The sequence below is a fragment of the Octodon degus genome, unplaced genomic scaffold (assembly GCF_000260255.1).
Source record: "Octodon degus isolate 3935 unplaced genomic scaffold, OctDeg1.0 scaffold00138, whole genome shotgun sequence".
Lineage (NCBI taxonomy): Eukaryota > Metazoa > Chordata > Mammalia > Rodentia > Octodontidae > Octodon > Octodon degus.
In genome coordinates this window covers 6889158-6915952 of record NW_004524714.1, presented here as the reverse complement: position 1 = coordinate 6915952, position 26795 = coordinate 6889158, and the positions used below count along the sequence as shown (strand labels likewise).

Here is a 26795-nt window from a genome sequence, read left to right as displayed (position 1 = left end):
CAAAGTTAGCGTGGGCTCTTTTGTATTCCGAATTATAATAGATGCTTCATCTACACATTGTTCCACTTGGTACTTCTCTTCTGTAAGTTTCTGAAAATCATCAAAATTTCAAAAATATGCAATTAGACTAATAAAATCTGAAAAAGTGAATGTATTCACTAACTTTTCAAATGTTGTTAACTATTGGAAGTACTGAGCCAAAAGACGAAATAAAACCTATAACTAGTTCTTTAGAGATAACTTCTCTATCTCAATTTATAAGCAAATCTCTTAATCCCTCAAAAACCAATCAATACACAATGTCAGTCATCCGTACAATTATGAATATTTAAAGCCATTCTAATATTTAAAGGAAAATGTTAACACCACTATTATAAGATAAAGGGTAAATTATCGTTCTTGAAATTGTTTCAGATAACTACTGTAATATAATAAATATTTGGGAAGTCCTAAAAAGGACCTCCTATTTACCAAGGACTCATGACTGTAAGACTATGTAGCTTTCCAAAGCTAACTGAGCAAAATGAAAAAGGGATCTCTGCATTTACCCACAAATGAACATAGACAAGTTGTACACTTCTTTTATGACAACTCTTGTGATAGCCACAACAAAACTTAACTTTGCTTCTTTTAACATACTACTAAAAAAATCATTTAGTATCTTCCACAAATTAATCATCCTATCAACATCACGTAAATTATACTTAATATTTTTCCATACATTAAATGTATAATGTTATAGTAAGTCACACAAGGCTTCCTTGTTATTACAATTATAGCACTTGTTACCTGATATACAAGAGCCAGGTGGAATGGAAACACAAAGTCTTTACTCAACACTGTGTATTAAAAGAACACAGACAGGGCCAGCCACATAGCTCAGCAGACTAAAGTGCCTACTTAGGCAGGCGCAGCAACCATGGTTGGATCCCCCCACAAGCTGTGTGCCAACCCCGCCCCACGGGCATGCTGAGACAGCCACTGAGAGTGGGCAGGGCAGCACGTGCCTGTAATCCAAGCACTTGGGAGGCTAAAAACAGAACCACTACAAGTCCGATCTGTGTAGTGAGACCCTGTAGTTGCTGTACTAATAACATTTAAAAAAAGAAATGAAAAAACAGCACAGACATTTATACAAAAATAGCTTTGGGGGCTGGTGAGATAGCTCAAGGAACAGCACCACATGTGGTGCTGGCCCCGCCCCCCAGGCACGCTGAGCCAGCCACCAAGTCCAGGCAAGGTGGCGCATACCTGTAATCCCAATACTGGAAAGGCTGAAAACAGGAGGAACACTACAAGTCTGATCTGTGTAGTGAGACTCTGTACCAAATACATTTAAAAAAAAAAAAAAAAGAAAAGAAAAAACACTGGGAGATGGCTCAACAGAATAAGCACTTCCCTGGCAAGCGCAAGGGCCTGAGTTCAATCCCAATTCCACCAAAAAAAAAAAAAAAAAAAGCGTTGGTGGGGTGTCCTTTTTGAGACAGGGTTTTGCTATGCAGTTTACGCTGGTCTTGAACTTATTTCGTTGCCCAGGCTGTGTTCAAATTCTCAGTCATTCCCCTGCCTCAGCCTCCAAAGTTCTGGGATTATAGGTGTGCACAACCATACCAAAAACAGCATTTTACCATTAACCATTTCCCAAAAAATGGGAAAAGAGAAAACTCACTATCAAAATTCTGAATAGAGAATGCCAAAGAAAGGAAAGGCCACACTGTGAATGGAAGAACCAGAACCAAAATATAATGCAACAGCAGAAAATCATCCATATTCCTCTTACCAATAAAATATCACTAAAGATGTTAACTGGGGAACAAGTCAAACTAAATTTTTCAGTTATGCATATATGTAACTGCAGTTAGACACAGCTGAAGTAATGAATACAGTGTAAGTTTTAAACTAATTTTAAATGATTTATGGTTGAAGTCATCGTCTACCTCCTTTGCATCAAAGAAGCTGATCGCCCCAGAATCATGGAGTGAAAAGATACACACTGGCTTCAATTAATTAAGACACTTAGGTAACTGGAGGTTTTGCTATGGAAAATGTTCAGGAAAAATATTTTTAGTTGATAATAAAATAAAACCATATCAGTGATTGCTGTTCTATAGAAATAAGAAAACAAGAGTGGAAGGGTATTATGGTTTATATCTAGTTGTTACCCCAAAGTTTCATATAGTCATAGTTGGAGCTTTGAGGGGTAGCTGGACCTAGAGTATGTGATGCTAAAATTAAAGATATGATGCTGGGATTGATTCATGAGCAATGTTAGGATTAAGGGGACCCCACTTTGTGCTACTGCCCTAACGGGGGGTGCTCTGATGGTATGTAAGGGACAGAAAGAGGGCTGCTATTGTCACTGTTTGTCATTTGTTTCTTCCTTAGTACTCTGGTGCTTTGCTGCCTTCCTTCCTTCATTTTGCTCAGTATGAACTATTTGCCCTCTGTAATGTTTGGCTGGATGTCACCTTGCCTCAGAGCTAGCCAACTGTGGGCTAACCCTCTCTACATGGTGAGGTGAAATAAACCTGCATGCCTTCACTTTGGGGGTTGGGGACTGTGCCTCAGCAAGGAGAAAAGTAACTAAGACAAGGAGAAAATATGGAAGTCACACATGAAGTAATTTCCTAAAATGTGAGTAATAGGGGCTGGTGAGGTGGCTCAGTGGTCTAAAGCACCTACTTAGAACAAGCTTAGCAAAGTACGGGGCCCACGGTTCAATCCCCCAGCACCACATGCCAGCCAGCCCCGCTCCCTGATGGGCTGAGCTGGCCACACACAAATAAATAAAATTTTTAAAAAAAGAAAACAGACTCTCTAGTTCAAGGCCAGCCTGGGCTACAAGTGAGCCCAAGGCCAGCCTGAACTACATGGTAAAACCTTGTCTCAAGGAGAAAAAAATAAATTCACTGAAGGGAACACAAAAGGGTAAGCCAGTTAAAAGTCTCTAATATATTGACCTTGAAATTATTACTTTGTTATAGACATTATAAGTAATGTTCGCTATACTACACTAATGTTCACAATACTACTGTATTTCAATATAGAAATACAGGTTAAATTAAAAAAAAAAATGGAACAGAAAGTTTACTGATATTATTCAAAAAAAGCAGTCAGTCAAAAAATCACTGTTGTAGGCTGGCCTGATAGCTCAGCTGACTAAAGTGCCTGCTTTGGCAGAGACTGCACTGAGACTGTGACTGAGACTGCGACTGAGACTGGGCAAGGTGGCACGCACCTGTAATCCCAGTGCTTTGGGAGGCTGAAAACAGGAGAATCACTAGGAGTCCAATATATGTAGAGACACTGTAGACCCTGTCCTAAAAATGCATTTAAAAAAAAAGTAGAATCACTGTTGTGTGAGCCTTTTTTTTTTTAAATCTATTGGATACAGGGTCTCAGTACGCAATTCAGATTCATAGTAATCCTCCTGTCTCAGCCTGCCCAGTGCTGCAATTACATACTTGTGCCACCAAGCCTGGTTTGAAGGATGGAACAATGTCATCAAGGTTCTGGTGCTGGCACATGGTATCAGGTGGTAGAGGGGCTCAAATTCAGGTCCTTGCACTTGCCAGGTAGGCACTTAGACCACTGAGCTATCTCCCCAGACCTGAGCCTCCTATTTTAAAAAGCTTTACTATATTCCATGTCACTCCCTCAGGGGAGTCACAAGACCAAAAAAGGATGAATAAAAGAGGAAGGGAAGAAGGAGGAAAGCAACACTATGAAAGATAACTATTTCTTTACCAAAACTGAATGCAGAAAAGCTAAATATTTCCTGCCACTTGGAGTACAGTATTTTAAAGTTTAAGACAAAATAGTAAGTCTCTCAAAAATGAATGTAGGGCCAGGGAGATGGCTCAGTAGAATAAATGTGTGCCTGGCAAGCATAAGAGCCCGAGTTCAATCCCTGGTTCTGTAAAAAAAAAAAAAAAAAAAAAAAAAGTACAAGTAATACAAATCTCAGTGTTAAGAATAGTAAATAAGGGGCTGGGGAGATGGCTCAGTGGAATAAATGCTTCTCTGGCGAGCACAAGGGCCTGAGTTCAATCCCCAGTTCCACCCAAAAAATAAATAAATAAATAAAGTAAATAAAATGGATGCAGTATAATCCTAATAGTTGGAGGATGAGGCGAGAGGATCACAAGTTTAAGACCAGCTTTAGCAATTTAGTAAGAGTCTGCCTCAAAATTTAAAAAGGGGCTGGTGACATTGCTCAGTGTGACAACAGTCCTAGGTTCAATCCCCAGTATCACTAAAAGAGAAGAGGGAAATTAGATTTAAAATATCAGAGAGAATTTCAAGTTTACACTGGTGAATACAAAAGAAAATGACCCATTAACTGGTATCACAAAAATTAATTTAGTACTCATTATGTGAAGAAAAAAAAAAGATCCTTTAGAAAGGAAACAAACCAATAAAAGAAACAGGAGCATTCAACAGCTCAAGTTTTGACATCTATTTATATAACAAGAAATGAAATCAACAAATAGCTGTAACCTAATCAGGTTGCCAATAACTCACATCTGAACCTGAAAGGTGATCACAATTGTGTTGCAGTTAACTGGCATTTAGGGTAGACTAACAACACAGATCTCAGGGTGACTATTATCCTACTCTTCAAGCCTTCAGCCCTGAAAAGCCTTTAGAAGCATCTTCCAGGGAGCTCACCAACACTGGAGTACTCTAATGCACCCAGTGTGAAGGAAGTTTGAAAACAAGGAATAGTGACTTTCCACTAACAAAACAGATGGACAACTGTTACATTAGCTGAGTCCTCAACTTTTTAAAAATTATCATCTATAAAAATCTCTTAGTTGCTTAGGCTCTTTTTATTATTTCAATTCTTTGCTGCATTTCACCCTTCCAAGAGTTTTATAATGCTAGTAGTCATATTCTGGAAAAAAATGAACACTCACTTACAAAATACACCTGAAAAATTTAAGACCGTACCTTAATAGCCGTCTTAATTTGTAAGTATACCCTGTGAACTAACCACCAGAACTGTGGTTTAAATGTGACAGATTAATCACTGGTCCATAGCTGTGACATTCCTTTTGTTTGTACCTACCTTATTAACAATTGTTATTAAATTCATCAAGATCACCTATTTTCATCTTTTTACAAATTCTCCTGTGCAAGTAAACTATGATACTTTTTTTTTTTTTCTGGCAGAACCGGGGACTGAAGTCAGGTCCTTATTCTACTGAGCCATCTCCCCAGCCCTGTGCAGTTAAACTGTACTCACCTGAATCTGAATGGGAAGATTATCTTTGACTGTATTTAACAAGGTCTCTGTAGGTTTGTCTTTGCACATTAAAACCAGTTCCAAGTCCATATCATCCTTAATCAGCAAGCCTTTTGCAACCAGGCCAATCCTCATTACACCACACAATGTCCGACCAGCTTGGTCCCTAAAAATGAGAGTCCATATGATTACTTCTACAACCTACTGCCCAAACTATAAACTGCAGTCATCTGTTGATTTCCTGGACATATATATGAATTAAAAAGGGAACAGGTAAATCTAGACATCAAAAACCCTATAGATTAAGTCTCACATGTAACATTAAGCTTCTATCTCCCCTAAAGTTCTTATCAATAGGGAGCATGTTTCAGACTTTTTCAATTGTTTATGTCTACATTGCTTAAGGAACTAAAAATACTGTGTCCCTGTCAATGACTTCCAATTTTTCTTTTTAAACCTTTTTTTAATAATGAAAGACCATATGAGAAACATGGACACCATGATACACTGAGAAAGAACATGAAAATAAAAATCTCAACCACCTGAAACCTACCCCTGGAGGTGACTATCAGCTCACTATCTGCCATCAAAATGGCTACTGGCTGTATGATCTCATGTCCCTCCTTAGCTGTATCACAGAAGGAACTCACAAAACTTATAGGGAAATTGAAGCGTGTAAAAAATGTGATAAAAGCAAACAGCTGAGGAAATAAAAAACATACCAAAGTCTATCAACATCTGCATCTCAAATCCAAGGAATAGGTAAAAGAGCAAAACACTCAACCTCAAATGACAAATGGTGCCAATTAAAAACATTTACCTACCTTTAGTTTTAACTCTAAAAGCTTATTAATTCCTCTTAATCACAAGGGGAAAAATTAATTTTAGCAGTCATTCAACAATAAAGTGTTTAAGTACACAAAGCATTTTAAAGGACAGCTAATCTCTTCTGCTCCCGAGGTTTATTTTACTTTATGGTTAAATAATGAAAGTATTAACAGATTGGGTACCCGGTTTAAAAGAAGATAACATCTGAGAAGAAACTGCTTGACATATAATCTCACACAAAACCTACATTTGGAAGACAAAGAACGTAAAGCTCAGCAAAGCTCACTGCTCAAGTTCACAGAGTAGAACAGCAAAGCTAGGATTCAAACCCATGTTGGACTGACTACAAAATTCAGGTTTTTAAAATGTTATGGTGTGGGCCAGGGATATAGCTCAGTGGCACGATGCCTGTCTGGCAAGTGCAAGGTCCTGAGTTCAATTCTGGATACCAAAAAAAAGTCATGGTAACTTCCAAGTTGGAAAAGAGAAGAAGTTAAAATTAGAGAGGTCAAGCAAGGCAACCTGAGAGGTTAACTTCAGTGGAGAAAGATCCTTCCAACAGGAAGTGAAGAATCAGCAGCTGAGCGAGTCAGTGGAGTTGAGAATGCAATAGAGAAGGGAAAGAAACAAACTGTGGCAGTGGAAACTAGACAGGAAATTATGAATAATCCAGCCAGTGATTCAGTGTTTGTAACACAGATTCATTTAGCATGAAAAGTCAATGAAAAAATATAAAGGTGGTACAAGTACAAAAACAAATGTTTTAACGCAAGTGATCCAAGTATAGGCAATTATTTGATGTAGTCAGGCACTATTCATTTTTTCATTTCTCTACATCCCTGTCCTCTCCTGCCTCTGAATCTAATACTTTATAAATTCCTCCTCTGCCCTCAAAGCTTTGCAACTAGTTTGCTCAAGTTTTTATCATCTCTCAAGACCTACCTCAACAACACCCTCCTTAGTGGCTTGCTGGACCAACCTCTGCCATCTATGGCCTAACGTATGCAGTAAGCAGGAAGAATCTTCCAGAGACCCTGCCATGGGTGGCATGCCACCTATTACTTCCTTGGCATTTCAATGAAGTCATGACACTTAGCATAATGGAAAGTAAATTAGAAGATAGAATGCCTTCCTCTCATTGCTCTGTGAATCCTGGATTAAATACTGGTGCTGCTACTTACTGTGTGACACTGACCAAATTAGGACTACTTGACTTCTTACAGCCTGCTTCCTTATTTGTAAAAGAATGATTCTTTTCTTATAAAGTGGTACTGTGAGTATAATGTAAGTAATGAACCTTACAGGTCCTAACATATATTAATAACTCTATTATTTAATAGCTATTATTTCCTTTTTTTAATTAAAAAAAAAAAAACCTGTATTGTTCTCACACCTGAATCTTTGCTAAGATTTTTTTCCCCTTCCATAATTTGCCAAAACCCTGTCCATTCTCTAGGCTTATTCCAAATGCTACCACTTTCATAAAGCTTTTTCTGTTTCCTGGAACCAGTATACCATCTCTCACTGCTCTGTGAATTCACAATTTACTCAAAGAAAACCGAAGCACAGATGCTAAAATAACTGGATCCAGACTCAGACAGATTTGAACTTCATGAGTCCTGGATATAACACACATACACAGTGTTATACTTTAATGACTCTGGCTTAATTTTTTTCATGAGCAAGTATGGAAATAAAGAAATTTCATGAACAAGACAGGGCAGAGGAAGAGAAATAGTAACAATGAACACTATTCAATTTGTTATAATGTGAAAAATAATTGGGTATAATAGCTGAAAATAAATGATAGGTATCATTAGCCACTTTTGAGTTCTAAATCATAATAGTATACTTGGATTTTGTACCAGCCATAGAAGACAGCATGACTGAGCAGAGAAATTAAGACCTGACCCAATTCAAATAGTTCTGAACTTTAATAAATCTGAATGTGACAGTTATTAAGTAAGCAACCCAAATACAATGTACTACTTCAAATTAAGAATAGAGTTCTAATATTCCTAACAATACAAACTGTAGAAACTGTGCCACAGATCTAACTTCCAATTCATTATTTACAAAGGTAAAATAATATATTAAAATAAGAGAGCTTAGTTAACAGCTGCTTAACAGCACCTGGTACTCACCAGATCGGAAGTGCTTAGTAATTCTACACTTGCCCTCGTCAGTCTGTGTGTTTGGCATATACCAAGAGCATAATTTAAGTCTAGCTGAAACACAACTTTTTTTTTTGGAGACAGGGTCTTGCTATGTAGTTTGGTCTACCCTGACCGAACACAAAGTAGCTTAGACTGGCCTCAAACTCACGGCAATCCTCCTACCTCATATGTAATCCCTCCAAATGCTGGGGTTTCGAGCATGTGCCACAATGCCCAGCTTGCTCTTGGTTTCTATGTAGTCTTTCCATTTGTGAAATGGTCCCAAGTTGAACAACTGTCTGTAATTCTTTCCATGTGATAGAACTAAGAGTACAGAATGACTGTCCTTATTTTGTATAAAACAGAGACAGACATGTTTTTCAAGAAAAGAATGGTAACCAGGTGTACTATATGGTGAGTTCAAGCCCAGGCTGAACTACATGCTAACACTTTATCTTTAAAAAATAAAAAACAGGGCCAGGGAGATAGCTGAGTGGCATAAGCGCCTACCTAGCAAACACAAGGTCCCAAGTTCCATCCTTGGTAATGCAAAAAAGTAATTTAAAAAATGACTTCATCAAGTTAAGCAAAAGTCTACATGACACCACCTAAATGTATACCAGCCTGAAAAGGGAACAAAACAAAAACATCTGAGAGTATATTTAAAAGTCCTAAATTCTACTGAAATATATACTCAATTCTACTGAAATATATACTCAAAAGTGAAATAAAATCTAGATGTGGTGGCATACACCTGTAATCCTAGCACTCAAGAAGCTGAGGCAAAAGGACTGCCATGAGTCTGAAGCCAGCCTGGGCTACATAAGTGAGTTCAAGGCCAACCAGTACTACATAGCAAGACCCTGCTTCAACGCTCTGCGCCAAAAAATAAATTAATGCTATAAAGAAGCCAGGCATGGCAGCACACGCCTGTAGTCCCAGCACAATGACAGAGATAAAGCAAGACTACAAATTCCAACCTGACCTGGACTTTAGCAAGACGCTATCTCAAAATACAAAATAGCTGAGGATATAGCTCACTGCAAAAGCCCTAGTATCAAAAACATAAATAAATACATAAAAGGAAAGGAAATAGCTTTATGTACGTGTACAATTACAACTTCAGAAGTTTAAAAAATAACAAAGACATATTAAGGTATACTCAAAATCTACTAACTTACACAAAAAATGGACTACAGAGAACCAGACACCATTGAAGAATAACATAGTATCAATCACTAGATACTATGACTAGTTAACATGAACTCCAAGTTGGGCAAAAAAATTTAAGACAGGGTCTCCCTATGTAGTTCAGGGTGTCCTCGAACTCAGGGCACTCCTCCCACCTCAGCCTCCTGAGTGATGGGATTACAGGTGTGTGCACCACTATGCCTGGCCAAAAACAATTTTTAAGCCATAATATATAAGAAAAATTAAGTCATTTCCAAGAACTTTCAAACAGATTCCTGACAAAATGTATAAACTACCTGTAAACAATTAAAATGAAAAGTTAAAAATGACCTTCAGAAAACTGGTGTGGACTGTCTTTCAACAAAAGATAAAAAAGATTTTGGCAAAGAAAATCAATTTGTCAGTACTTTCCTACTATTCTTATCCATTTATCACATTGACTTAGAATAGAAGGCAGGAGAACTAAATCTGCATCTTCCATTTACACAGTTACAGTCAATGTGATCTTCAAGCCTATTAATACAGTATCCTAATCAAGCAATCTTCTTCACCTTTCAAAGCCAGTTTCTAAGCCAGTCACCGACATACTCCGGCCATAGTGGCACTGCTGTGCACAATAACAGTTACCACTGAAGTTTTATCTCACTGATCACTACATATCCTGACAATGCCGAGAACACTTTACTATAACTGCTGAAAGTTCTGCTCCCCGGGGCCTGGCCCTAGCTCAGGCCTTTAAGTGGCTGCTTCCACAAAGCTGTCAGCCTCAGGTTGCTGGAGTTCGAACCTCACACATTTCCAGCTGGCCAAAAGTGCCCTGAAGGCATTCGAGGAACCAAAAAAAAAAAAAAAAAAAGCCTTATTGAAAGTTCTGCTCCCATTAGTCCTTCATTTGTTCCACAAATAGACAATGCAAGGCACTGTGCTGTATTATGTGAATCAACAAGGTAGGGGCCAGCCCAATAGCTCAGCAGATTAAAGTGCCTGCAAGCTGGCACAGGGGCTAGGGTTCTATCGCAGGCCTCCCACCCTGGGTGCACTGAGACAGCAATTGAGACTGGGCGTGGTGGTGTGCACCTGTAATCCCAGCTCTTGGGAGGCTGTAATCAAGAGAATCACTATGAGTCCAATCTACACAGTGAGACCCTGTACACCCTGTTCTAAATACCAAAAAAAAAAAAAAAAAAAAAGATAGAGACTGTCAAAATACATATTCCCAGGCTTCTACTATAGGAATATTCCCCCGAAGACAAAAACATGACTTTCAAAATTTAGGAAGTTAAACCAACACAGCAAAAAATATATGTCATAAACTTCAAACAGTATTTAAAGCACTTTGTATACTATTTATCCAGCTTTTGGGGGGCTTAAATCATTGTTCCTTTCTTAACTACCAAAGTTATCTAGAAATCTGTACATTACATTCACTTCCTTGGTTACAGTCATATACACATGAAAACCATAGAACACATCACAAACTCAAGGCAAAAGATCCTCAAGCTTTTCTGTGCTTCACAAGGGCCAGACCACACTCACTTGGAATAGTTTTCTACAGCCTCATCTTTCTTCACATCTGTCTCATCTTCTGATTTTGTGCCTTTATTTGTTTCATCCAGCCAATCTGAGACATGTTTAAGAGCACACTCAACAGTAGATACCGTATTTTGAACAGCTTCGAGTTCCTCTGGAGATGGATAGATGGTTGAATGTTTCACCATAACATGGCGATCATCATTGGCAAAAGATCGAATAGATCTCTGTCAGAAGGAAAAAGAAGCAATTATTTCAATAACAGAAATGTCACATGACAATAATGACATACAAATATATTTTTTGTCAACCCATAACATTGTCATACCATTATGAAGCAGTTGGTAAAACAAAATTGCTCAGGAATGGGAACTAAAACACATCTTAATACCACAAAACCAAAAAAATCAATGGCTTTTCATTCACGTTTTGGTTAAGGTTCACTTAGATCATACTCAGCATTGTATATAAGCCATCTTTCAGCTGAAACTATGTGTCTGAATACTCCTTCAAAAGAGGCCTTCCAGGGCTAGGGAGAGAACTCAGCGGTCTAAGCACCTGCCTGGCAAGCACAAGGACCTGGGCTCGATACCCAGTATTGCATGCCATGTCGGGTGTGCTGTACCAGCCACCAGAACTAGGCATGGTGGTGCATGCCTATAATCCCAGCGCTGAGAAGGCTGAGATAGGAGGATCACTACAAGTCCAAGCTTCATAGGACAATAAAGAAATTTGTAATTAAAAAGAAAAAGAGGTCTTCCAGTGCTGGGAGTAGAGCTCAGTGGCATAACACTTGCCTAGCATGTGTGAGGTCCTGGGTCTGGGCCCAACAAAGAACAGAAAAGGAAAAGAGAAGAAACAAAGGGACAGAAGGAAGGAAGAAGTCATCCATATCACATGGTATCTGTAAGAAACACATATTTCTGGCTTGAGGGAACTCTCCAGAAATGCACGATGGTGAATCATGAAACCCAGCCATTCCCTTTCAAAGAACCAGACACTTCAGCATCTTAAAAATGAGACTGTGGGCCGGGGAGATGGCTCAGTAGAATAAGCAGTTGCCTGGCAAATGCAAGGTCCTGAGTACCACAGAGACAGAGACAGACACACAGAGACAGAGACAGAAACACAGAGACAGAGACAGAGAGAGACAGTGACGGAGAGAGACAGAGATAGAGACACAGAGAGAGAGAGACAGACAGACAGACTGCATAGCGAGTCAAAATACAAGATACGAAGTTATGTGTGAACTATCGGTAACAGAGAAATACTACTTGATACTTAACATTTAAGCCCTTGGTGTACAGCTTTATTTTTCAAGTAAAATAGCAAGAGACATCACAAATTCCAGAATGGGAAAAGCACATACAGCAAAACAATCAACTTCCCAAGCTAGTTTATACACACATACATATTTCATTCTGAATCAAAATCTCACCCAGAACTGCTGGGAGGGAACATACATCCTGGTAATCCCAGCAATCAGGAGGTAAAGCAGAAGCAATGCTATGATTTCAAGGCGAGCCTGGACTTCACAATGAGTTCAAGGCCAGCCTGGACTACCTCGCATGACCCTGTCTGAAACAAACCTCCTCAGAACTGAATTAAATGTCAAGCCATACAGTTATATGTAGAAGATGGGCAAGGCAATGATCCTGAGAATCTCTAGAAGATTTTTGAATCTAGCAGTTAACTGGAAAGATTCTCACCCTGACTAGTTATATATACTGATACCTGTGAACTAAGCAACTGCACTGGTAATCTGTAATAGTAGTTTCATGTTTGGAGTGCCTGTCATTCTGGTCTTCTGAATACGGGCTGTTTGTCATGACATGCCAGTTGCTGCTATGCCATCTCTCGGGTAGATGGTTGTTCAAAAAGAAGGGGGTGGTGAATGAAAGCAAGAGACAGGAAAAGGAATATTGTGGGACTGTCCTGCTTTAAGGTTGTATATGGTTAGTTTTTTGGACTTATGTGTAAACAAAGGAGTATATAATTCTTATGCCTATTTTTAAAATATATTCTAATTTTTAAATGTCTTTTCATCATATTCTGTAGGGACTTAAAGTTCAACATATCAATACTTGATGAAAAATACCTGGCTCCATGTTATGCCTAAGATATTCGATATTCAGACAGATAGTGAGGTTAAGCTTAACAGCCTAAGTTGTATGGTAATAACAATAAGCTTGTCTTCTGGTGGGTTAACAAGCTAAGTTTGCAGACCAAATTAGAGAAAAAGGAGGGCCGCAAGGAAAGCCAACTTTTTGGCCCTAGCCTTCTAAGGTCAATTAAGACTCAGGACATATGAGAACTTGTACTGTTATATCATGTAACTCGGTAGTGTCCCAAATTTTCTGATCAAGGAGATTATGGGGCCAAAGAGAAAGTGATCAATGATGTAGAGTGTGCCTAAGGAGAGTTACATGGAGAGAAAACATTCTCTCAGGCTTTCACAGAGAGCACACTGGCCAAGCAATGGCCGTGACTCATCCATATGGCTCACACAGACAAAGGTTCTACAATCTGAGGTACAGGATCTCAGGATAAATCCTGAGGGGATTTCACTGACCTTATCAGACCCAAAAGCTACAACTCTTGTTGCATAGGTCCTGCTTTACCTTGGTCTTAACCATCCAGCAGAAAAGTATAAAAACGAAATATAAGAAGTAAAGCCATGCTGTTATGTTGAGCTATAGGGGACTCAGGTTGACAATTTCTGACATTGCCAGTCAAACGGAAGACCCAATACTATAATGGGCTACTGGACTCTTTCAGAATATTTTACTGAGTTTACACACCTATAATATTCAAATAACAGAACTGAACAAAAAAAAGGGGATACGGATGAATGTCCATTTTGTATCTGTTTATTCAAGGTGGCTGGGATAGATATATAGTTACATTCTCTTAATGAATAGAAGGGATTTGTTCTAATGGTGTTTGTAAATAGAATATCATGTCTACATCTTGTACAGCAATTAACCACTGGGAAGAATGTATGCAATGTGTTGATTATTGAGGCTGTCCTACCAATTTGATTTGAAACCCTCCCATTGCTATTTGTTTCTCAATAAAATTATGAAAATAAAATAAAATAAAAATTAAAAAGAACTAAATTAAACTTCACCAAAATCATTTTGAAATTCATCAGGAAAAACAAAAATGAATGACAAAAATTAAGAAATACTCTACAAAGATAAATGAATTGTACCATTATACTGAAATACTATTCCAAATTCAGTGGAGTAGACTAATGTCCAGAAAGAGAATGAATTTCACAAAACGTATCAGAGTAGATCCTTCACACTCATGGCTCACACCTCTAAAACTTTTTCCTATTTCCATGTATACAAATATCATGAAGACATCTGCAATTAGTACACCAACTTGCAAAAGGGCAAGTTGGTGCATTTTCCATAAAACCCAAAGTATTCCATTTAAAGAGCAGTGGTAGGGGCTGGTGAGATGGCTCAGTGGTCTAAAGCACCTACTTAGAACAGGGACCACGGTTCAATCCCCCAGTACCACATGCCAGCCAACCCCGCCCCCTGGTGGGCTGAGCTGGCCACACACACACACACACACACACACACACACACAAATAAATAAATAATTTTAAAAATAAAAATAAATAAAGAGCAGTGGTAGTTATCTTTACTTATCTACAATTATGCACTAATAGATAAGATTTTGCTTTGAAGTTTTCACCATAAAATAAAACATTCAGAGTTATTAATCCTGCCCATTGTTTTTTATCAAAGTTAAAAAAAACTGTACTTTGAAAACGAAGTAGTACGGCCGGGGAGATAGCTCAGTAGAATAAGTGCTTCCCTGGCAAGCGCAAGGACATGAGTTCAATCCCCGGTGGGGGGGAAGGGTGGGGAGGAGAGACCTGAAAATGAAGTAGTGGCACTGTAGTGTTACTGTCCACTATAATGTAAAGCAAACTATAAAAAATCCTTCTCAATAAAATCCAACTATCCAGATTTCTTTCTTGCTCAGCATCCAGACGAACTGTTCTAACCGGAGCCTTTTTCAACAAAGAACCTTTTTAAACTAAGTCATTAGATATACTTACATACCCCAGAACAAGTAACAAGAAGACAAAGAAGTTAGGGGCCAGAGAGATAGCTCAGTAGAATAAGCGCTTGCCTGGCAAGTGCAAGGGCCTGAGTTCATTCCCCAGTTCCGCAAAAAAAAAAAAAAAGTTGTATCATGAGTTTCATCTAAATAAAATTACATATTGCTGCATCACACAAATATTTGACAGAGAGAGGAAGCAAGGAGGAGGAAGGGATGAAAATTGAAGTAAGAAGCCAGCACATGCCTATAATCCCAGCACTTAGAAAACTGAGGCAGGAGGATTATTACCACAAGTTCTAGGACAGCCTGGGTAACATAAACTTCAAGGCCAGGCTGGTTTACATAGTAAAACCCTATCTCAAAAACTCAAAAAGGAAAAGGAAAAAAAATCCAAGGTTAAACCCCAAAATCTGAGAATCATGATGTAATGGTGAAAGTAAGAATTGACACAATGGTCTGTCCCAAAAAACTGGGGGATCCTATTTACACAAATAAGCTCCGAACAGATTCTTTCAAGTATTAAAAAAAAATCAATCAGAAGAATTCTCAAAATCAAATCTAAGAGTTAGGAAATAACAGGGAAAGAGGAAAATAGATCCAATTAACTATATTTAAAACTTCCTACTAGAAAATCTAAGCTAAATTTTAAAAGAATGAGAAAAGAAATTCTATCAACTATGAAAATAAATATAAAGCATTTCTTAAAATTGAACAACTATCAAGACTGTAAGAAGCAAACCACCTCAGGAGCCTGAGGGAGGAGAACCACCTTGAGTTTGAGGTCAGCTTGGGCTACACAGTGGGTTGAAGGTCAGCCTGAACTATACATGGCAAGACCTTGTCTCCCCTTCCCCTCCAAAAATAAAAGCCCCAAAAGGAAAAAAAAAAAAAATTACATGGGACATGATATGGTTTGCCTATAGTTGTCCCCCTCAAAGGCTCATGCAGTCTTGGGCGGCTTCTGGAGTTTGTGATTATTGTGGGTGTGGATGCTGCACCTGCCCTGGGGCAGGTAATCTGCATTTCAATACAAGGAAACAAAAGCAGCTAGCCGCTTGAGCAGCTGCTACTCCTTGTGCTCTCTGCCAAGTGCTGCTCTGCCTCAAACCCTGCCAAGTATGACTGAAACCTCCAGTAACTGTGAGTTAAATAAACCTTTCCCTCCTTCATTTTGAGTGTTGGGAATTTGTCCCAGCAATGAGAGAAGAGTAACTGAGATAGGACACAACACAAGTCACAATGTATTTTTTCACATTTCTCCATGAAAAATGACAGGGAAATCCCCCCAAGTTCACACTTTTTCCCACTGCTCAGATCTAAAATATCAGAATTACTTCTCTAAGAAGAGCAAGTAAATACTGTTTCTTGGCTTAAGTATTTTTAAAAGAAAGTAGCACTTAAAGATACACCTACATCCATCAGAAATGCTAAACTTTACACATTATTAATAAATATTTTGTGCTTTTTTCCCCACTTGTCTTTTTAAAATTCTTTTAAACTCTTCATTATACTTAGAAAAATATACACAACATCCTCCAGATGCAAAATATTAAGGAGAACAAATCAACACATTTTATCAATTCCAAATTTTACCAATTCCTAACATCATAAATCCAAGTCTGAATTCTCATCAAATAGCAAACTTGTCTTTGATATTTAGCTCAGCATCCCCTGTATATACATTTGACTGTGCTATTTTAAAGAGTGACTTTTTGAAAACTTACCTTATAAACTCATACACCATTCATATAACAATCAAAAGACTGGTTCAGGATTTTTAATTTCATGGGGAAAAAACCTGAACTTCAGGTAGAATACTAATAAAAATTAATTTCAAATTCAAGGTCACCTAGCTACCTGTATTGGTTTGTTAATATCATTTTTTATTAGAAAACATTATTTATGAGCATTCCCTCCTTAGTATTCAATAATTTATACCCTGCAGGGTCATGAGGCTCCATCTTGTGGCTTAAAGGGCTCAGTAATAATAAACCTGAGCTCATGTGCTAAAGTGCCATTTTTATCTGATAACACCATAGCCAAAAATTAACACTACTGTTTCTCACAGTGCTTCACTGTTGGTGCTCCTAATGTCTAACCACTGGAATCTTTCATATGTAGGAAATTAAGAAAATGTAAGTAGTAACCTACCATGGTTTTCTATAGTGTTTTAGCTTCTTTTTCCGATCCTTTCCTCTCTTTCTTGTCGTCTTCACTAGACACTGTTCTGTGTGACAGTACCTCCTCATAAGCCTGAGTCCCCTGACAGTCACTCAGCATCAAATACACCAAAGATGTTTGAGAACTTTTCTCTGGAATACACCTGTAAGAGAAGAGGAAAACTTTTCAAAATGCTTAATTACACTGAGTTTCATATCTGAGTGTGGAGGCTATAAATATGTCATTGACTTAAAAGAAACTGTACAGAGGAAAATCACTTCATTTCAAACATCCTTTGAAGGCCTGGGAGCAAGAAGGTTAAGTGATACGGCCAGAAAATCAGCTTTCTGCAGTTACAATGTGGCAACCAGCTAACTTGTACTCGAATACCACATAAAATAGCTGCTGCTGGTGGCAATAATGATGCAACTAACCAAGAGATTTTCAGTTTGAAACTGGTACAAAGCCAAACCTATGCAAAGATTCCACAGGTTAGGCACCTCAAAAATACAGCAGTGCCACTGGCTCTGTCATGATGTTTTTCCAACTGATACCAACATTAAACAGATCATATATATTGGCACAATGTTTGCCCTTCAATAACTTTTAGGTCTAAAATCCAAAATGCTTTCCTGGCTCTGCCTGCCCCAACTCCTAAGAGACCCAGCACATACCACTAGGCCAGAATCCTAGAATCTCACTAGATTCTGATTTTGCTACCTCTGGATGTCTCTCACCAAAATCCCACAGCTTATTTTTGCTCAGAACCCATAATCACCATTCTGCTACTGGCTTTAGTCACACCTTTATGAAATGGTATTTCATTCTAGACAAAGTAAATTCTGAGTATTAATGAAATTCTTGTGTTACAAGCCAACCTGTGTAAATAAACAAAGCCTGACATCAGAACAGAACACTCTCTACTGAAACAGATATCAGAGGAGGTAACTTACATGCCACATACCATGTAAAACCACAAAGAAAACACCCTCCTCTTTGTCTAAATATTTTTCCTTTAAATAAGGCAATTCTGGGGCCTGGGAGATGGCTCAGTACAATAAGCACTTCGCTGGCAAGCACAAGGGCCTGAGTACAATCTCCAGTTCCACAAAAAAATAAATAAATTAATAAATAAATAAAATAAAACAAATAAAAAAATAAGGCAAGTCCCGTAAAAGACCATCATCGTAACAGCCTCTTAATATTATAACTGTTCTCCTCAGAAACTTTTTTGTACTTTTGGACTACAAAAGTTGTGTTATATCTAACCCCCCTCAGTACTTCAAATGAGAAAACAGACCCACAACTATAGTCAAATGATACTCAGCTATTATTTAGATGCAAGCCATTTGTATCCTATAACCAACCTCCTAACTCTGGCTTAGTTCCCAAAGTAGGCTAGTGAAATTTATATAGACACACACACACACATACACACATCCCTGTACATGTGTAACTTTAAAAATGGACTATATGTATAGAATACTTCTGTACAACCAAGATAAAAACTTAACCATGATCCCATGGTTAGAGACATCTAAAATAATATTTTGTCACTAAAATAATACTTTCCATATAAAGTCTGTAGTATGTAGCCAAATGCTGTGGCACATGCCTGCAATCCCAGCTACTTGAGAGGCTAAAGCAGTAAAATCACAAGTTCAACCCAACCTGGGCAACTTAATGAGAATCTGCTTCAAAAATGCAATTTGAAAAAAAAAAAAAAGGCTGGGGTATAGCTCAGTAATAAAGCATTTGCCTAGCAAGTACAAAGCCCAGGGTTCAATCCCTAGTAGTGTATGCACACAGGCCATACTACACGGTCTCATCTCCCATTCCAAGTCAATTTCATTTTAAGAGATTCATTAAGTAATCAGGTATGAATCTAGCTGCTGAAAAGCAAAACAAACAAATTTCTTGGTAGTCATTTGAAACAAAAAGTCCACAAACTTTATAAAAGGGTGAAACCAATATTCCAACCACATTGAGGAAGCAGACTGAAGCCAGAAAAAGTTAGAACAATACTAAGAAAGTCTGATGTGGTGGAGAAATCACAATTACTAGAATCATTCAGCAGAGTGGCAACCCTGTGCATACATCAAGAACCTCTGTGACCACCACAGCAACCACTGAAGAACAGTAGCCATGGCCCTACGCTATCCCATGGCTGTGGGCCTCAACAAGGACCACAAGGTGACTAAGAACATGAGCAAACTGAGGTATGTTTCGCCTCACCAAACATACCAAGTTCATGCAGAACATATCCAGGAGATGTGCAGCTTCGCCCCTATGAGCAGGGCGCCATGGAACTGCTCAAGGTCTCCAAGGACAAACGTGCCCTCAAGTTAATCAAGAAAAGAGTGGGGACACACATCCATGCCAACAGGAAGTGTGAGGAGCTGAGCAACGTGCTGGCCACCATGAGGAAGGCAGTTGCCAAGAAGGACTGATCCCTTCTGGAACAAAGCTTTGCAGAAAGTTCAAAAAAAAAGAACCTCTGTGAACATCACAGTACAGTGGCATAGTGCAATGATCCACAACAGAAGCACAGCAGCTCAGAATCATAGTCTGTTGGGACTATAAAATGAACTTAAAAATCATTTGCCCAAATGCATCCTCAGTTTATAAACGAGAAAGAATCTCATATAAAGGTCATACATCTAAGCAGGGACAAGGCATGGTCTAGAACCTACATCCTAGACCAGTGATGGTGAACTTTTAAAACCAAATGTGAACCAAATTGCAACCTCAAAGTGCCAAGCACTGTGATTAAACCTGAATCCTGAGGTCTTAAGTTGAAAAAAAAAAACAACTCACACACTTGGTTCACTCGCTACTGCACATGGCCACAGGTTCACGACCCTTATCCTAAGCCAATACTTTTCCTCGCTATATTAAGCTGATTTAAAGAAAAAAAAAAAAAAAAACGAAAAAACTTTATAGCATCTGATATACTCTAAGCAGATAGAAAAAAACGGTAAACACTTCATAAAGTGTTTAAGTTTCTCAATTTTAAAAAATGGTCAAGTACTCAATGTGGTGATGCAAACCTGTAATTCTACCACTCAGGAGGCTGAGGCCATGAGTTCAAAGCCAGCTTGGACTTCATAAGCAGGCTCAAGGTCAGCCTGCAATACATAGCAAGACTTTGCTCCAAGAAAAGGGGAGAGGAAGTATTCTATTACTAATTAATAAACAACTCTTATGGAACTCAGATTTTGTACCAAGCACTGTCCTAGAAGTTTTTCATACATTTAACTCATTTAATATTCACAACAATCTCAATTACAATCTCCATTTAACTCATAAAGGAACCAAAGCATAGATAATACTCCCTAATTAATACTACCTAACTTAATCACAAAGAAAATAAAAAGTAGAGTCAAGTTAAATCCAGAGAATCTCCGCTAGTGTTATTTTGCCTACAAAGGCATTGACATTTACATTATGGGGCAAATTTTAACATTTTATTTCAAAAATAAACCTATAGGAATTATCAGTACTGTATACACAGACTTGGGGGTCAGGGGTCATTTCAAATGCCAGCTTTGCTGCTTATCTGAGTCTGAGTTTCCTCATCACTGTAATGGATGAATAGACTTTACTACAGAATAAGTGAGATGAGTTATGAAAAAATCTAATATCTAACACAAATACTGTTACACTTAATGCTTTCAGAAAAAAAAAAATCACACCTCTTACTTTCCTAGTGTTATATAAAAATAACACTTTTAACATAACAGCTATATATACATTTCTCTGAAAAAAATTGAGCTTGGAAATACATTTTTTTCTTTATTTGGTACAGGGTCTTGCTACACAGCTCAAACTCATAGTGATCTTCCTCTCTCAGGCTCCCCAGCACTGGGATTACAGGCGTGCACCACCACACCTGGTTTCAGGGCCTGCACTGCATGCGGGTACCAGGGATCAAACCCAGGACCTTGCATTTGCTAGGCAGGCATGTAGACCACCGAGGTACCTCCCTAGCCCTCCAAAATTAGTTTTATGCAATAAGTGTAATATATTTATATATTTATGCAAAGCTGCATATGATGTATGACATTTTTCTATTGAACATTTTTTCTATAAATATGCATTTTTAACGCAGTTTTAGGTCTACAGATATGCAGTGAAAATGTAGTTTTCCATATACGCCTTCTCACCACAGTTCCCTACTACTAACTAAAATTCATAATCTATGTAGGGTTTACAATTCATGCACCTTCTATGGGTTTTCAATGTTTTTAGAGGAATGCATTCACCACTAAAGTAGCTTATAGGGTAGTTTCATTGCCCTTTAAAGAATGTCCCTGGGGAGAGATAGCTCAGTAGAATAAGTGCTTGCCTGGCAAGTGCAAGGTCATGAGTTCAATCTCCAGTACCACAATAAATGAATGAATAAATAAATAAACAAATAATTTTAAAAGCCCCAATAATCCCATGGGGCCAGGGAGATAACTCAGTAGAATAAGCACTTGCCTGGCAAGTGCAAGGGCCTGAGTTCAATCCCTGGTTACACACACACACACACACACACACACAAAAAAAAGAATGTTTCTGTGTTCCACCTCTTCAGCAACCATCCCTACGCCTCTCCAGACCCCTGGCAACCACTATTCTTTTTACAGACTACCTTTCCTTTTTCAAGAATGTCACTTAGCTGAAAGTATACAATATATAGCCATCTGAGACTACCTTCTTTCACTTCAACAATATGCATTTAAGGTCTTTCTATAATTTGATAGCTCATTTTTTTTATTACTGAATAATAATGCTGCTGTACGGGTACAGCACAATTTACTCATTCACCTACTCAACATATTTATAGATTCCAAGTATGGACAATATAAAGTTGCTAGAAATAGTTACTGTAGGGTTGGGGTAGGGTGGGCTGGGTTTGAGAGAGCGTTGTAATTTAGGCTGGCCTTGTGTAGCCTGGGTTGATCTTAACTCACAGTAATTCTCTGTCTCAGTCTTTAAGTGCCAGGATTGCAGACAGGCTCCACCACACCCAGCCTTGTAGGAAGTTTTGTGTGGACAAACGTTTTCAACTCTTAAGGAGTATGACTGTTGAATCATGCATAAGAGTAAGTGTACTTTTTGAAAATGTATTTAGTACAGAGTATACAGGGCCTCACTACACAGATCGGGCTCATAGTGACCCTGTTTTCAGCCTCCCAAGGACTGGGGTTACAGGCGCATGCCACCAGGCCTAGTCTCCATTACTGTCTCAACACACCCAAAGGGTGGGACCAGCATGGCACTCCAGGGATCCAAGCCGGTCCCTGCAGCTGAGCTATCTGGCTGGCCCTTGTAAGTGTATTTTTGTAAGAAATTGCTAAAATATCTTAAGTGGCTGCACTATTCTACATTCCTACCAGTAACAAAAAAGAGAGCTTCTGTTTCTCCACATGCTTGCCAGCATTTGGTGATGTTTGTACGCTTGATTTTGGCCACTGTAACAGAGGTAGAATGGTGTTGTCTTAATTTGAAATTCTAATGACATGTATGTTGAGTATCTTGGCATATACTCACTTGCCATAGTGTGTTTGTGCCCATGTTTACCTATTTTTTTAACTGGGTTGTTTTCATATTGTTTAATATTAAGAAATCGAGTATAGACACAAATCCTTCATCAGACATGTGTTTTGCAAATGCTTTTGCCTGCATCTGCCACTGTCATTTTATCTTTTTAATATCTTTTAACAATGTCTTTCACAGACTTTTCTTTTTTTACTTTTGAGTATAAATTAGAATTAAAACAAAAAATTACAATACAGAATTTCACGTAACAAAGTAGTATGGATTTCACAGTATTTGTTGTAATATATACTGTTGTCTTCCAACAGTTATTCACTTTACCAGATATATGTATGTAAAATTGCAAGCAAAATAACAAGTTTTTAATTTTAATGAATTCCAATTATCATTTGGAATCAATTTTGGCATGGCCTGTGCTTTTGGAAGCATATTATTTTTTAAAAACTGATTCCTAAGGCCAAAAAGCCTTAAACAGCAGTACAAACCAAGGTTTTTAATGTACAAATATTAGACCCTTTCCTGAAGAATAAATCTCAAAACTAAAGAACCATGCATTCTATATTCAAGTCACAAATCTGCCTGATAATTGTAAGGTTATTTTACTGAAATATGAGAAAATATTTAAAATACTTTAAAAATTTCAAAGACGCTTAGGCAGATGCAGGGACCAGGGTCCCTGCAGTACAGTGCCAGCCCTGCCCCATGGGGCATGCTGAGCCACAGACTGAGACTGGACGAGATGGTGCGCACCTGTAATCCCAGCACCTGAGAGGCTGAGAAAATAGGAGGATCACTATGAGTCCAATCTGTGTGGTGAAACACTGTAGACCCTGTACTAAATACATTGAAAGAAGAAAGAAAGAAGGAGAGAGAGAGAGAGAGCGAGAGCGAGAGAGAGAGAGAGAGAGAGAGAGAGAGATAAAGACAGACAGACAGACAGACAGATTGATTTTGAAGAGACTGGGGATAGAGTTCAGTGGACAATTGCCTGTCTGGCAAGCACAAGGTGCTGAGTTCAATTTCCAGTGCCAAAACAATGAAAATAAATACAATTTCCAAAGACTGCCTTATAAACAGTTTAATGCTGAATTCAGTAAATTTACTCTCAAAATAGTAACTGAAAAGAAAACTTAAAATTTTACTAATACTGCTATAAGCTACCTCTTCAAAATTATCTATGAGGGCTGGGAAGATAGCTCCGTGGCATAAATGCCTGCCTGGCAAGAGTAAGGTCATGAGTTTGATCCCTGGAACAAAAAAAAGGTGAAGCTCAAAATGATTTATGGAAAAGTAAAACAATGAGATTCTAGTTCTCCATTAATTATTACAGAAAAACCACATGTCTATTAAAGATGGGGAACATAAAAATAGAGAAAGACGCCTCACTGGTACTCACTTTAAGGTAAATTCTGGGAGATGTATACATAAATACGTATTTGCTCATTAATTTTTCTGTACTTCATTTCATGCTTAATAGTATAGAACATACAAAAAAAATCAATCATCAACTCAACTCTGGAAGGTAAATTAAAGCAAATGCATATAAATTCAATACTCTCAAGTCCCTTCAAATAAAACTTTCTCTACATAGTGGCATTTAAGTTCTTGGGAAAGATTAATATGAAAAAATACTAATTTTAGTATTTTCCCCTGAAAATTTCCCTCATTTTTTTTGAACAAAAGAGGCACAAGAAGTAACATTAAACCTAGAAATATATAAATCATGTTAACAACAGCCAATATACAAATCCTTGCTTAGTCCAAAAATTCAGCTACCATCCTTATCATTGCCCCCAACAAAAAAATCCTACATGATGCAAAAGCTTTGATGCCATCATGTAGCTGGAGACTTTGTAATACTGAGCAGAGGCCAAAAGATCCCTTCTGAATTAATAGTATGAACTGGATGGGGCCGGGAGATGGCTCGGTAGAGTAAGTGCTTGCCCGGCAAGCACAAGGACCCGAGTTCAATCCCTGGTTCTGCAATAATAACAATAACAACAACAGTAATAATGAAATCAGAGCAAATATAAAAATAATTAAATTAAATACTATGCAAGAAGGTGTGAAAGCCTGGAAAAGAAAGTGGGTGACAACCTAAGCATACACAGGAAATTCCAGAAACCCAATGGCCACAGTGGCACCTAAGTGCAGATTTGACAGGATGAGCTCGCAGGAGAATGAGCGAACACAGCAGCCCTGAGGAAGAGGAAGCTAACAAAGGAGCCAAATTTGGCTGGAGAGGAGACAGGGATAAGAATTCAGGTGGCACAGACATGTGGGAGGAGGCCAGATCACACAGGGCAGAGTACACAAGCATCTTTTTTTTTTTTTTTTTCGGATCCAGGGATTGAACTCAGGCCCTTGCGCTTGCCAGGGAAGCGCTTATTCCACTGAGCCATCTCCCCAGCCATCATCTTCTTTTAAAGCCCAGACAATAAACACTGCAGGCCTTCCAGGCCATAAGGCCTCTACTACTTAACCAGCATCTCTGTGGAACAAATGCAGCCAGAGAGGTTGTCTGAGTTTCAACAAGAACAGCTGTATTTCAATAAAATTTTATTTGCAGGCACTAAAATTTCAATTTTATATAATTTTTGCATAACAAAAAACACAATGCTTTATTTCTCTGACTATTAAGTTTTTAAAAGCTATTTGTGGGGATGGTGAGATGGCTCAGTGGTCTAAAGCACCTACTTAGAACAAGCTTAGCAAAGCACAAGGACTGCGGTTCAATCCCCCAGCACCACATGCCAGCCAGCCCTGCCCCCTGGGGGGCTGAGCTGGCCACACACACACACACACACAAAATAAAATAAAATAAAATAAAATAAGCTATTTGTAGCCCACTGTTCATACAAAAACATGCAGTGCACCTAAGACCAGTACTTGCCTATAATTCCCCCTGCGAGGGAAGCTGAGACAGGAGGATCATTAAGCTCAATGACAGCATAGGCAACTCAGGGATGACCTTTCTCAAAATAAAAAACAAAAACGTCTGGAAATATAGCTTAGTGGTAGAATACTACTGGGTTCAACCCCAAGTACCAGGAAAAAAACCTAAAACATGCAGTGAGGTAAATTTGGGTTAAAGATAAACAGAGATAAACAGGTCAACTCCTTTTTTTTTTTTTTTTTTTTTTTTTTATTTTTAGGGAAGGGTCTATATTTATTGAGGGAAAGTAAGTTCCTGTCCGAGAGAGGGACAGGAGGGGGCCCGAGCAGGTAATTCCCCGATAGGTCAACTCCTAGTACAGGCAACTTCTGATCACTTTAAGGACTACTACTTTTTCATTGAGATGGGAAGCCCCTACAATTCTGAACAAGAAAAATAGTAAGACTCCTATATTTAAAAATATTACTATGATAGGCTGGGCATGGTACTATAACCTGTAATCCCTGCACTCAAGAGGATGAGGCAGGATTACTGTAACTTCGAGGCCAGCCTAGGATACAAAGTGAGGTAAAAACCAGCCTGAACTGCACAGTGAAACCCTGTCTCGAAATATATATATTTTACTTGCTACCTATGATGGTATACATTGTGGAGGTTATGAGTGGAAAAGAGGAGAACATTTAGGAAGCTCAGTGCTCAGACTAGAGATGTATAGTACCCCTCAGATCCGTAAGGGGCACATTCTATGAACCCATACCAAAATTCACAGAGAAGAGACATTACATCTGGTCCCTCACCCCATCTTCTCTAGCACTGCTGTTACCCTGGCTCTGCTCTCTGGCTGCCAATAGATTGCTCTGCCATGGCTTCCTGCCGTGATGCTCCTGCTCTGGAACCAGCTCATCAGGGACTAGGACTTCCAACTCAAACCTCTCACCTTAAATAAAAAAAATCAAACTTCCGGGCCAGGGAGATAAACTCAGCAGCATAAGCACCTGTCTGGCAAGCCCAAGGTCCTAAATTCCATCCCCCAGTACAAAAAAAAAAAAAAAAAAAAAAAATCCACTTCTTTAAGTGTTGAGTATTTTGTCAAACAACAGGGAATTTTTTCGCAACGGGTTTGCCGCGAGAGCACAGGCGTAGTGAAGGCCACCAC

General features: G+C 38.5%; 1 protein-coding gene across 1 annotated transcript in view; it reads right to left on the bottom strand.

Moving 5' to 3' along the window:
• Positions 1–23519, bottom strand: part of Strbp (spermatid perinuclear RNA binding protein) — a 72819-nt gene extending 49300 nt beyond the window's left edge. The window contains exons 1-5 of the mRNA XM_023701656.1: positions 23494–23519; positions 17191–17362; positions 10960–11180; positions 5249–5414; positions 11–90 (exon numbers count right to left, since the gene is read on the bottom strand). Of these exons, the coding sequence (XP_023557424.1) occupies positions 11–90; positions 5249–5414; positions 10960–11180; positions 17191–17193 (470 nt within the window). The 5' untranslated portion in view covers positions 17194–17362; positions 23494–23519. The remainder of the gene's footprint in view (positions 1–10; positions 91–5248; positions 5415–10959; positions 11181–17190; positions 17363–23493) is intronic.
• Positions 23520–26795: the final 3276 nt, after the last annotated feature.